The sequence below is a fragment of the Sphaerodactylus townsendi genome, linkage group LG02 (genome assembly GCF_021028975.2).
Source record: "Sphaerodactylus townsendi isolate TG3544 linkage group LG02, MPM_Stown_v2.3, whole genome shotgun sequence".
In the NCBI taxonomy this organism is placed as follows: Eukaryota; Metazoa; Chordata; class Lepidosauria; order Squamata; family Sphaerodactylidae; genus Sphaerodactylus; species Sphaerodactylus townsendi.
The window spans coordinates 55,668,721-55,682,709 of record NC_059426.1 but is presented as its reverse complement, the minus strand read 5'-3'; the positions used below and the strand labels follow the sequence as shown (position 1 = coordinate 55,682,709).

The following is a 13,989-nucleotide window of genomic DNA, read 5'->3' as shown; positions in this document are numbered from 1 at the left end:
TAATGCATTTTCAAACCACTTTCACAACTGTTTGCAAGTGGATTTTGCTATTCCGCACAGCTTCAAAGAGCACTGAAAGCAGTTTGAAAGTGCATTATTCTGCGTGTGCGGAATGAGCCTCAGTCACTGGAAATGTAAAAAATGCTGGGAAAGTTGAAGGCAACAGGAAAAGAGGAAGAACCAACATAAGATGGACTGACTCTACAAAAGAAGCCATGGCCCTCAGTTTGCAAGACTTCAGCAGCCATTAATTCATAGGATCACCAAGATTTGGAAGTGACTTGATGGCATTTAACACACAAAAATGGCATATACCAGAACGAGCAACAGTCAAAAATCAAAACCATCCTCTACCTTGGGTCCAAATAATAGACATTAATTTGTCAAATGTAGGGTATCTCTATTGCAGTGGTTCTCAACCTTCCTAATACCGCAACCCTGTAATACAGTTCTTCATGTTGTGGTGACCCCCAACCCTAACATTTATCCATTTTACAGATGAAGAACACTGATGCAGAGAGTCCTAGGCGCCCCCTGTGAAAGGGTTGTTCAACCCTCAAAAGGGTCCCAACCCACAGGTTGAGAACCACTGCTCTATTGCAAAAGGATCTTAATTGCAATTACAGCAATAGTTGAGAACATATTCTTTTTTATAACTGTTTGAAGTTGACTCATTCATAAATAGTTATTGAGAGGAGGGCGGAGAACTGTCTACAAAAGACAAGAATGGAGAAGAGTTGTGGATATTAGTTGATGCACTTGCAATGCCAACTTGCACGGTTCCTTCAGTATGGTGTGGAAGCATACTTTTACTGCCAAAATTTGCAACAACCAATGGGCTACCCAATCACATACTTTCTAGGCACACTGGGTGGGACCATAAGGTTCCCTGACTGTAAGTGGAGTCTTCTGTGTATGGCAGGCACTTTCATATTCCTAGTCATTATTGTAAAAGATTGCTTTCTTATAGTATCCTTCAGATGGAAGAAGGGAATACAATGAACAAAAAGTTTGTCCAAGAGTTCAGGATTGCCTTGTATCTGCCACTGAAAACACACATGTGGTTAAAAAATTGTTGGAATGAGTTAAGACCACACACTCTAGTTGGACCAGGCATCCCATCACAAAAACTAAACAGGGTTGGTCCTGGCTAGTATATGGATGGGAGACTGCCAAGGAATGCCAAGGTTGTGATGTGGATGCAGGCAATGACAAACAACCTGTCTCTGGCCTTGAAAACCCTTTGGTTGCTATAAAGTCAGCTGCGACTTGATACCACCTCACACACACACAAAAGTACACAAGGTCACAGCCACCTTGTACTTTTAAAGGAACAACCACATTCTTGTGACTTCAAACTGCACCCTAAAGAAATTTGCAATACCTTTACAGGCAATTTAGAACTACTGTCTACATGTTTGGTGAATCCCCAATTTCTTGCTGAAAAGCATGGGATGCCCAAGATTCCCAAGCATAGCTGTGCTTTTACAAATAATGGCACTACAAATATTCTCCTGCACCATGCTGAAAGAATATCCCCTCCCAGTACACTGCATTATTGCCATAATAAAACACAATATAAAGCCACACTTATTGAAGGACACAAGGCTTCTATGAAACACTGAAGGACAAACTTCTAACAGACATAAACATGTTTAAAATTGGATTTAAAATTTATTTGGCTGTAAGAGACAGGGGGAAAAGGAAAGTGTTTTTGAGTGCATTCTTGAATAGTTACAGCTGGCTTTTCAAATTAACAGTTAGGAGTCTGTTTCCTCCTTCTGCCAGAAACATGCAAACACAACAACTGATGGCTACTTTTAAACTGACCCTGTCACTGTCCCCTGAATTGCTGAAAACTTTTCTGCGTATTGTGGGCTTCTGGTCACATGATTCACACATGCTATTACTTTCTCTCACTGGACCCCAAATCCAGAATATTTGCAACATTTGTTGGTGATTGCTTGAGATTTATGCAAAATAATCATGCATAAATGCCTGTCAGCCAGCCAGCCTTTTGACAGTGTTCTTTATGTCTTGAATGAATTCACATGACATGAAATCTGCACCCTTGAACCACCTCACATTAGTCAGTCTTGTGTGGATCTTGGCCTTGTGAAATGATACAATCTTACAATATACTCAAAATAAGTAAATGTAAACACTGAAAAACAAAAGAAGAAGAAGAAGAGTTTGGATTTATATCCCCCCTTTCTCTCCTGTAGGAGACTCAAAGGGGCTTACAATCTCCTTGCCCTTTCCCTCTCACAACAAACACCCTGGGAGGTAGGTGGGGCTGAGAGAGCTCCGAGAAGCTGTGACTAGCCCAAGGTCACCCAGCTGGCGTGTGTGGGAGTGTACAGGCTAATCTGAATTCCCCAGATAAGCCTCCACAGTTCAGGTGGCAGAGCTGGGAATCAAACCCGGTTCCTCCAGATTAGATACATGAGCTCTTAACCTGCTACGCCACTGCTGCTCCTTGGGGTATTATGGTTGTTGCTTTACCAATGATACACACAGGACTATGGAGAAAAAAAGATATATTTAAATGAATCTCAGAGATAAAATCCTGCTAGTAGAAAATAAACATATCACTCCTGGAACCTTGACTAATTTTTTTCCAAGCATTCTTGAATGAACTTTCATGTTTAACAAAAACATTGAGGAAGATTTGGACTGATATTACCGATTCAAATTGTTATAGTTGTCCTTTGACAGGAAACAGGAACTTCTTATGCTTTTTATAGCAAGGAAGAGACACTAACAAAGTTTTCAGTACATCTTTCTTCAGTCTCCTGTCAGAACTGCATATACAGTGGCTGCTTCCAGGGGCTGTCTTGGAGGAGTTTCCTTTCCTAGGTCAGAAGTGGATCTGGTCCATTAATTATTTTTATCACCAAAAGAAATAATCAGATTGACAATATAGGAACCTACAGCACACAATCTGGTTCTGTAGGGGACTGATGGAAACCAATGAAAATGTTTTGATTGGACTGTATGGATTTCTGTCTCATCAACCAGAATTATATGAAAATAAAGATGGGAGTTCAAAGGTGTCCTTGTACAATTACATATACACAACCAAATAGTACATACTTAAATGTACAGTATTCCATAGTATTTCATAGCGCAGGCATGTCTACAGATATTATTAGACTGAAGCTACTGTCACAATTAAAATTAGTGCAATAGCTTTGTCATGACTAAACCCAACCTTCTAGAATGCTTTTTTCCCTCTGGTTCTTTTTAGAAACACAGTTCTCTCTGCAGACTATTCTGAAGAAAACAGAAGCAATAGCTAATGGCTGAGAATAAGTTAGTCTATAAAGAAGGGAATGACCATCAAGGAGTCATAGAAGGTGACAAGAGATGAGACCATCTCCACATTAAGTGGAATAACATTGCCATTGTGAAAACCTCAGTTGAAGAAACAGTCCCAAAATATAGTGTGTTATAAAATCATATCATTGGTATGATAGGGTACTGGTTATCGTTTATGAAGTTTTTATACTGTCATGAAGGAACTGACGAGGAGCAAAGCTCAACTAATATTTTAATGTAGACCAGGCTAAAATGCAAAATATCTAGGTTTATCGGTTTGTGCTATCCTATACTCTGCCTTGCAAAATGTTTATTCCAGTTCTAACTACAGCAATGCGGGAATAAAGAAACCAAAATTTTGGAAAAGAATAAAACAAATGTATACAATTGGGGTCTTACTCCGATGCTGTACTGAATTTGTGTAAACATCTTAAAGGGTTATCCTAAGCAAGGGAGTCTTCACTTTGGTTGAGGGAATCAGCTCATGGAGAGTGAGATAAGTAACTGAGAGTGATAATCTATGTATACCACGATAGTCCTAGGTGAAAACTTTCAAATGAGCACAGTTGTACAATTAAAACATTGTTTTATTAAAGAATAAAAATAGTAAAACAAATATATATTTAAGCAAAGAACAGAAGTACACAAAGTATACACGAGCTGACTAAGAGAAAAGGCAGGAAGTTGGATATGGTTTCAGGGTTGGCTGTTAATTACATCCAGGGAAAGGAGGGCTAAAGAGGAAAACAACCAGAATTTCCAGGAACAAAAGGAAGGGTCCACATTAAACCAGGGGTGCACACACGGATCCAGAACACACACTATGAATGGGCAAAAGACCAGTATTTATACCCCAAAATGGGTCCTGAAATAAGCTAGGAGGAAAGACAGAGACAAAGAATTGATTGCTTTTCCAGGATTTGAACAAAAAGACTGATGAGTCATTAGGACCCAAGAGAATGCCTGGACTAGTCTCTTGAACACAGATTTATTGCTGGGATGGGTGCACATAAGGTCAGAAATTGTCTGCTCGGAGACTGATTAAATCATCTTAGTCTAACACAATTGGGATTAGCTAGGACCAGGGGAAAAGTTCAATAGCCAACTACCTTCCTGTCTAGGCTGGACCATAAGATGGATCCCAAAACTCTCTGGCCGTTTCCGCACGGGCAATTAATGGCGGCCTGGAGATGGTAAAAACGCCGTCTCCAGGCTGCCATTTGCACAGGGGGCGCAGCTGCATCGCAGCCGCTACCGCCTCAGCGCCGCTTCCACCCGTCATGGAGCAGGCCAGCTGTTTCCCCTGCAGAGCCGCTTGGAAGCGCTCTTTTTGGGGAAGTTACCAGCTCGGCCGCTGCCGGTTTAACGGCAGCGGCGCTTTACCAGCCTGACGCCCCCCCACCTGGCACTTACCTTTGTCCCTCGGGCCTCCGCACGGCCGCCGCAGTGTCTGGGACATGCCTCCTGCCATGCGCTTTCGCTGGAGCAGGCTGCCAAGCAGGGCCAGGGGCGCGGTCCCCAGGCCTCGGCGACGCCACGGAGGCCCGGGACATATTGGTTGGCCGGGTGTCAAGGCGCTCTGTGCTACGCTGGCTGCCCGGTTAAAGTTTCCATGGACCGGGTCCGCAAGCGGGACGGGTCTCCAGTTGCCGCCAGTTGTCGCACGCGCGTTGTAAAATATCAGGGACCCGGCCGCTTCCGCCTTCATGCGGAAACGGCCTCTGAGAAGAATCCATTTTGTGGGGAGCAGTGTCTTGCTAGTCTTCAGCCCTTTGTGGCACCTGTTAGTGGGTGAAGGGGTCCGACTGCTTACAAAAATAGTTGTAACTTAAGTCTCACTGAAAGTAATGATATTTGTTTATCATAGAAATATCACATTATTTTCAACAGAACTTAAGAGTACAACCCTGAGCACCGTTACTCTAGTCCAGTGGTTCTCAACCTTCCTAATGCCGCAACCCTTTAATACAGTTCCTCATGTTGTGGTGACCCCCAACCATAAAATTAGTATATATAAAATATAAAGACTGTTTTCCGATGGTCTTAGGCGACCCCTGTGAAAGGGTCATTCGACCCCCAAAGTGGTCATGACCCCATACTACTTATGGTTTATAGTAGCTGGCTTAGCTTTCTTCAGCTTATGCACTGAGCTTTAAATTAAGTAAATCATTCATTTGTTGTTTCATTACATTGACAGTTACATCGTTTAAACCACCCCCCTTCCGCACAAGCTGGTTTTAATATCCAACTTCCCAGGGTTAAATATCCATTATCATCTAATCTTGGACATGTCTTCTGAATGTAGCATGCAGCTGCAAAATGTTTGGTGCGTGCTCTAAAAACTCTGGTGTCATTTTTGAGCACTACAGAGTCCTGACATCCTGTATTTAACAGACCTGACATCCAACATCCTTAATTTTTTCTCATCCTGTTCCAAGGAAATGTTATGGTGTTAAGGTGAAGCCCACTGGTTCCATTGAGGAAGAAAAGGAAAGTAGCAATGAACTCGCACCAGTAGGATAACGTAAAGCCCATGAAGGTGATGTAGTCTCTTACAAGGATCAAGAAGCTCAAAACTCCACTGGATGAGAGCAGAAATGAGAGAAGAATGAGGACTGATCCCATTGACCACTTCTTTCTTGAACTGATGTCATCGCACACTTGAGAGACCATGAGAAGCTCCAGACCAAAGATTGCTACTACAACAGCAAAAGACACCATACTTCTTGCAAGAATCATTCCAACACTGAGTCCATTGATGTTGGCCAGTGTAAAATCGGTGGTACATTGAAGGGCACTATTGTTCCCAATGGTACAAAAATACCACAATCCAAAGAGTTTTCCTTTGGTAAGTAGCCAGTGACCATCACACACTGAAATGGATGACAGGACTATTGCTATTGCAACACACAGGATAATTAGGCTCCTAATAAACGTCTCAAAGAATGATCTCTTGGGTTGTCTGTGGAATAACTGCTGCGCCTTAAAGAGAAAGGAAAAACAAGTTAAACATGCTGTTTACATTTCAAAGAAAGATATATTGGTATGCTGGACTGCAAGGGAAAGTGTAATTTTAAACTGCTGTCTAAGAAGAATTGTTTACCTTCAGACTGTGGCACAGGAAGCCTAGGAACAGGAGAGGTCACCTGATTGGCTGGCCTCTTGCACTCTGATTGGGCAAGTAACAGTGTGATGAAGAGGAAGGAGGAGATTATCTCCCTTGTGAATTCAATCTGAAAGTTTTGAGTTCCGGACTGGAACAGCTATCTGTCTTTGCAGAAAAAGAACATTACCTCTCTGAGGAAAGTAGCAGCAGTTAGTGTGAGATTGTGTCCTGCCCTATTGTGGTGACAGCCCTGTGTGCTGTGGTGAAAGCAAATATACCCTGAGCAGGGGATCTGGTAGTTAGGTTATTGAAGAGTTCAGTGTGAGGGATATATCTTGAAGGGAGGGAAGCAGAATCTTAAAGACCAGATAGTCTGCTCTATGGAGTTTTGCTTGGTGTTCCTCCGAGTGTTTCATGTTTATTTTTAGGGTTATCTAACTGTGTTAGGCTTATGAGGGCACTGTGTTGAGTGTCAGCCTGAATTAGACCCTGAGTATGAGGGAAATCCATTAGCCAGAGAACACCTGAAATAAGAGGAATTGTATAATCTAAGTAACTGTACTATCAGAAGAACATCTATGAAATCAACATCTAAGCTGAACTATAACTGAGAAAAGTGCTGTGTTGAAGAAATCAATTTTTTAAAATTTTTTAACCCGTGTCAAGTTTTGTATAATTAGTGTAAATATATATTCCCTTTGCCTCCTGCCTTATTTGCCTCATCCATCCATTTCCAAGTTACCGTAATACTCCTTCCTTTACCATCTCCCCTGTCTGTTAAATAAATCTGAGTTACTGTTTAAGTTTACCTCAGTATATTTATTTTAGTGTGCCTAACAAGGGGAGTGTCTGAAAAGGAATAAAAAGTCAATAGACATTCTCCGCTTTCTGGGAATTATAATAGGGTTGAAGGAACGTGCTTCTGTCACCAAACACTACCATTTCTGAAGCATCTCAGTCCCTGAAGGGAAAAAGGTGGGAAAATCTGACAAGCCTGGTCAGCAAGGTTCCCCAGCCTGAAGAATTATAGGTGAAGGGGGTGCACATTGCCATGGGTCCCAAACAGATCACAAGAATGGCTAAGGCTGATTAGAAAAAAATATTAAAAAACAACAATGGTCTTTAGAATCAATTAACTATGCCTGAGGTTTATATACAATTTTGAGCATGTTGACACAGGAAAGAAGAAAAAAAAGAATTAAAGTGGTAAAATTTTAACATATCTAAACGACACAAGAACAAATGCTACAACTTTCTCCAGATAAGACAGTTTTGAGAATTGTGATATCTATTTTGTAGTGTTCTAAGGAGTAAGTAAAACATATAATGCTTTTAAAAAGAAAGAAAATAAAGCAGCCACCGCATAGCAGAAAATGGCACAGCAAAAAAAGTAGAGGACTTGCAAAGGCAAATAATCTAATTTGCATACCTGAAGGGAAATTACATTATTTGTTTTATACAAATGTCTGTGTAACTGATATAGATAAAATTTATGAATGTGATCCAATTGTGCTGTCACATGATGGCTCTGTAACTCTTATCTGGTTGAAGGAGTTAAAAGTTATGCCAACCGTCTTCTGAGCTAAAACCATTATCATTATTGGCAGATGTCTACTCTACTGTGGACTCCATTTAATTCATTTACATTACTAGAAATTGTGCAAAACAACACAACAGGCTCTAAAAAACTGTTAGTGGTAGCCAGAGCCAGAATCTCTCCAGAGAAGTCATCAATGTTGAAAAATTTCTTTCTATACAATATTTTTTGTAAAGATTTTGTCAGAATTGGGAAGTAATTTGCCTTGCTCTGGCCCATGGACAATTAAAACTTTTACATCTGCAAATTGTTGGACTCTTGACAATGCAACATAAAGTTGTTCATTGCTGAAGACTAATTTACGAAGGTAGATACCTACTTCCTTCAGTGTTTGACCTTGAAATGTACTAATGGTCATAGCAAAGGCAAGCTTTAGAGGCAATTGTCTTCTTAAGGTAGATGGAATGTCAGTATTAGTAGGTGCAAGCTCAGTTCATGGAATAAAAACCATTTCCCCAGATGCTGAACTGGTTAATACTTCTGCAATAATCAAATTGGGGTTTTAGCTCTTTAACTAATAGCCCTGTTCCATTGCATAGTTTGAGGTTTCTCAGAACCATGATCAGAGCGCCAACCTTCAAGCTCAATTTATGAAGAGGAAGTCCTGATTGTGTTTGCACATTTAAAAACTCTATTGATAACAATGTTCAGCATTTTCTTCACCATTGGAATCAATGGAATTAAAATTTAAGTACCGGTATGTGCTTGCTGTGCCTTCTAAGACAGCGATGGTGAACCTTTTCGAGACCAAGTGCTCAAATTGCAACCCAAAACCCACTTATATATCGCAAAGTGCCAACATGGCAATTTAACCTGAATATTGAGGTTTAAGTTTAGAAAACTTGGCTCCGAGGCATGGTTGGCTCTGAGGCATGCGTTACTCAGGAATAAGCTTGGTGGTAGTCGGTGGCTTTGCTTTGAATCAACTGTGCAACTCTTTGAACGGGTGAATCACGACCCTAGGAGGGTTTACTCAGAAGCTCCCATTGCCAGCAACTGAGCTTACTCCCAGGTAAAGGATCACGCTTTAATTCTTTGCATGAAAATCAGTGGGGTTTAACAGCACTTAACAGGGTTACCTACACTGCTTCCCCAAAACTAGGTCTTAGGTTCAATGCTAATAATTGAGCCCAGCAGCCCAGGCCAGCCTAGATGGGGGGGGCCACTCTGTTTGTGCATGCCCACAGAGAGGGCTCTGAGTGCCACCTCTGGCACCCGTGCCATAGGTTCGCCACCACTGCTCTAAGATATTACAAACTGTCTCATTCAATTTGTCAACATCAGAATATGTATATGTTTTATTCAGAATTTCCAGATAGCAGCAGTTAAAGATCTGAAGTGTTGGTTTTGAACCTGCTGGGAAAGTTTTGCAGGGAAAAGGAGCAGATCTGTATGCGTGGTGGGGCAAAAGGGGGCAGTGCCCCATCAATCATTTGTCATGCCCCTCCAATTAGCACTAGGAGTTGAGGTGCAGTCTTGCAAGTGTAGCTTCTCTATGTAAAGGGAAAAGGACAGAGTTGAGGCAAAAAAGGTGTGAATCCTGTCCTGTGAGAATTCTCTATGCAATTGACTAAAATAGAATGGATAGTTAGCAAGAATGAAGAGTTGTGATTTTAAAAGCCTGTAAGCAATGAAATAAAATTATATTGGAATAAAGAGAGAGAGGGAGATTAAATGATGAATGCCTCAACATCTGAAGCTTGTCACATTGTACTTTTTCCTGTCTTAGTTGTTTTGTGCTACCAAGTGGGAGGAAGCACTCAACATTTTAATGAGGTCCTGGTTTCCTGAAAGGGGCCAAAGAAGAAGAAGGATGCTTAAATATTTGAATCCAACTATTCAACTGAACGCAAGAGTGCTATACTTTAATGTTACATCATTCTTTGGATTTTGGTATATGGTGTCCTGGCTGACAGCTACTTAAAGCAGCAATGGGGCATCATGTTTTTCTCACACAATTAGTCACAGTTTTTATTTAGCAGGCATAGTCATTTTCCGGACTGCCACTAAGATTCCACCCCCACGTGCACATCTCAGGGTTTTTAAAGGATCGTGTACGAAGAAGTCCAATGCATGCATGGTGTTTCTGACTGTTACTACAACCCCTACTCTCTGATATATCCTGTTCTGTCTTTGCCTGTTCTTTGCAGGATCGCTGCTTGCAGTTATGCCCTCAAATAACAGAGGCAAAGTATTCCAATTCTGTACTTGTTTCAGGGAAAACAAGCAGACCAAATTTCTAGTTTCTCTGCATTGGGGAAATATCCAGTATTCCCTCCTCACCGTAATAGTCATATTTTATTGGGTTGCAATCTGATAAACATTCTGCTGATGGAAACAGATCTTCCTGCCTTTCCCTTCTCCCCAGCAGCCCCTTGTGATTCCTGTAAAAGAATTGCTGGGGGCTGGAGGGGAACCTTGCAGACAAAAAACAACATGCAAGTAAGGGGTTGTGAATAATAAGGATGTGAATAAGGTGAGATTGCCCCTTCTCACTCTTCTATGAGTAGAACTCCAGGAAGATCTGGATCCTTATATTGATGTGATTGTCAAATGCAAAGTGGGTGACTATTTTACATGAGTACTGCACTCCATCTGCCACTGTCTTGAATGATATCTTTGGAATGCACATTTATCTCTCAGCTGGCACCCACAGAATTACCTCATTCTGTCCAAGACTCCATAACTGTGGAACAACTTCTGCAAGGAGCACTGACTATACTGGAGTTGTATAAATAAACATGCCCTGGATAACCTATGGTTTTTTGTCTGCAATGGGATGTGTTTGTGCATGAAGGAGATCAGGAACCACAGCCTCATTTCTGAAACCCAGCAAGTGTGTTATGTTCATAGCAAGAGCCTGCATGAACAATCCCTTAGCATGGGTTACCGTAATTAAAACAAAAAGATTCATACAGTGAACCAATGAATGATTGTAGCTAAACAGCTGATGCATGATGGCTTTTGCCAGAATTTTATGATTTGGTTCATATTTACTACATAACTGAACAATAAGCATAAGTGAAATTGCAGTCTGATAATAAAAATCCCATATTTTGTATTTATACAATTCATTTCCTAAACGCTTGAAGCAGATGTTGAATAATAATTTCAGTAATCCTCACAACCACATTATAAAGAATGCTGGCATGATTATGCTCACAATACAGGTGGGAAAGTTAAGGCAAAAAGATAACAGGTAGCGGTTTGCCTCAGGGCATTCAACAACTTTATGGTTGAGCAATAATTTAAACCAGGGGTCCCCTAACACATCCTATGAATCTGTTTCCCACACATCAGCACAAACCAGTCCAGCAGTGCTTCAGTCACACAAAATCCACTTCAAACTGGATAGGCAAAAGGAGCAGCAGTGGCATAGCGGTTAAGGGCAGGTGCACTCTGATCTGGAGAACTGGGTTTGATTCCGCGCTCTGCCACTTGAGCTGTGGAGGCTTATCTGGGGAAATAGATTAGCCTGTGCACTCTTCTAACACATGCTAGTTGGGTGACCCTGGGCTAGTTACAGCTCTTTATAGCTCTCTCAGCTCCACCCACCTCATAGGGTGTTTGTTGTGGAGGGGAAGTGAAAGATTGTAAGCCCCTTACAGGAGAGAAAGGGGGGGGGATATAAATCCAAACTCTTATATCTTCTTCTCTCAATGGGTAAGTATTACTACCTCCTAGTGGTTCTGTGGTCTATTAGGAATTCAACACAAAACAGCTGATGGTACTTAAATGAATGTGTTGACATTCCACAAGGGAGGAAGTTAGTCTAAATGCAGTCAAGCATCTCTGCTGCCAATACAACAGTAATGCACATATAGGTAGATATAATTCCCTGGTGCAGTAACTGAGCTGTGAAGCCAGCAGTTCAAAATGCAACTCAGTTAAGAGCTCACTAGATGGCCTTGGGCAAGCCCCCTTCGCCTCAGCGTTTGGTCTTTTAACTGCACTAATAAATCCTGGGCTGTTTATGGGGGTTGTTGTAGAGATATGAAGTTAAGGAAAGAGGAAAAACAAAAGTAAGACAAAAATAAGATGTTCCCTATACATTCTGTTACCCTGTCAACTAATCTAATGTGTAATAGAAATAGCAAGCCATCATCGGACTTTCAACAAAATCTTCAACAGAACATGTAATAATGTAACGTTCAGCATTTATGCAGCACTTGGGTGTAGTACACTTTTTGAAGAACTTTAGATATCATGGTACTAACAAGTACTTTCAAGAGTCTGAAGTGTTATATACATGCCAAACATTATCACATTACAAACAAGGCACATGATTTTGCCAGCCCCTCAGATGACGCCATGCTATTTCCATTTTTCAAATTGCAGCCTAACAGTTTATTTTCAGTATGCCTTTCTTGCCCATCACCCTACATTACCCATTCTCTTAACTGCTACACCTGCAACACATTGTATTTTGAAATACAAGGCTTTTGTACAAAACCCTTCCAAGAGCCAGAGGAAGAAAGCAAGAGAGTCAGTTTCGCTGAAACATCACTAACTGCCTGCCAGGAATCAGATCTCTGTAAACAACTCAGTGCATTCCAAGACAGAAAGGAAAACACACTATCTGAATTCTTTGTTGACAAAACCCGCACAGTGAAAGAGTGGAGCAAGGCATTTTTGCAGACATTCGTGTATTTTTTCCAGATCCTAAAATATTTCTCAACTATCTCCTCTGTTTCAAAAAATTACCTTTTGTCTTCTAATTAATGAACGCTTGATTCTTATCACCATTGCATGGATTTCAATAAAGCTCAGGAATTAGGCAATCAAACTCTGATTTCTGGGCGGGGGTGCGGGGGGGGGGGAGAGGACTGACATTTGCAAGGTAAAAGGGCCTCTTTCTGCTTTCCATTCTTTTTAACCCTCGATAACATGTCCCTATATGGAAAGCCTGCTTAAAAGAAAAGCCAAAGCAAGAAGGATTTATCGTTGGCATTTGGAAGAACTTTTTTTTAAGCACAAAAAAAAAAAAATACAAAGAGCAACAGGTGGGGAGAAGCCAGAATAACTGGCTGCGAGGAGCCGCTCTGCCTGTAGGGCGAATAGTAAACATGTACAGGCTGCTTACAATGGAAGAACAAAGGACCGCAGCTCCAAGCTTGGAGGATTGCAAAAAAAAGGGAAAAAAGCCACCTCCATCTCTCGCTCCCAATAACAGAGATTTCCCCCCGCTCCTTGGCTCTCCGTCCTAGCCCCCAGTTACCTGCACTGCTATTGCTGTCATGCTGACTTCTGCTCCTTCCAGAGAGGAACTGAGCATTTGCTTTGTTTGTGGCGCGGACAGGAAAGTCTCGTTCCCCACCCCTCCACTCCAGGGCCAGAAGGGCCAGCCAGGAGTCCTGCAGGCAGCGGCCGCTCTGGCTACATCCTGCAAGAGCTGAGGCAGGGCCGCTGGGTGCCCTTTGAGTTTTCCCTCTGGCTGAGTCAGCAGCCCAGCAGCTCAGGGGAGGAGAAGGCAGGCGGGCAGGCAACAGTGGCTGGAGCTGGAGCTGGCAACTGGAGGAGGGGGAAGAGAGAGGCGGGGTGGCGGTGGGGCTCGGGGGAATTACGGCATCAGCCAAGTGCAGCTGAGCTGGCTCTTCTGCTGCCATCAGTTTGTACCAAAGCAAACGGCGGGGAGAGGTGCACAGATGAGGGAAAGAGTTTGGCTGGGACGCAAGCCAACTTCAAGAGGCTTTGCAATTGTTCACTGACAGGAGCACCTCAATGCCACATCTACCTGTGACCGTGTCTGCGTGCCAGTAGGCAAAAGGCAGGAGGGAGACAAGGAGGGTCTCTCTTGTCTCCTTCTTTCCGGTGATGATGATTTTGCTGGCTAGATGCTCTGTATTTGCTGGCAGCAACTCAGGGGCTGGCTTTGGATCTGACAGGTGGCTGCATGGGTCCAGAAAGCAACAATGGGGATAAGCCATGCCAGTTGCCTTCTCCAGCATTGCCAGGCTGCCAGCAC

General features: G+C 42.2%; 1 protein-coding gene across 1 annotated transcript; it reads right to left on the bottom strand.

Annotated features, from left to right (window-relative positions):
* Nucleotides 1-4,959: 4,959 nt before the first annotated feature.
* Nucleotides 4,960-13,505, bottom strand: TMEM37 (transmembrane protein 37). The gene is made up of 2 exons (XM_048483489.1): nt 13,243-13,505; nt 4,960-6,303 (listed from the first exon to the last, which is right to left on the bottom strand). Exons 1-2 carry the CDS (start codon nt 13,297-13,299, stop codon nt 5,734-5,736), a joined length of 627 nt encoding a protein of 208 aa, XP_048339446.1. The 5' UTR covers nt 13,300-13,505; the 3' UTR covers nt 4,960-5,733.
* Between the last annotated feature and the right edge of the window lie 484 nt (nt 13,506-13,989).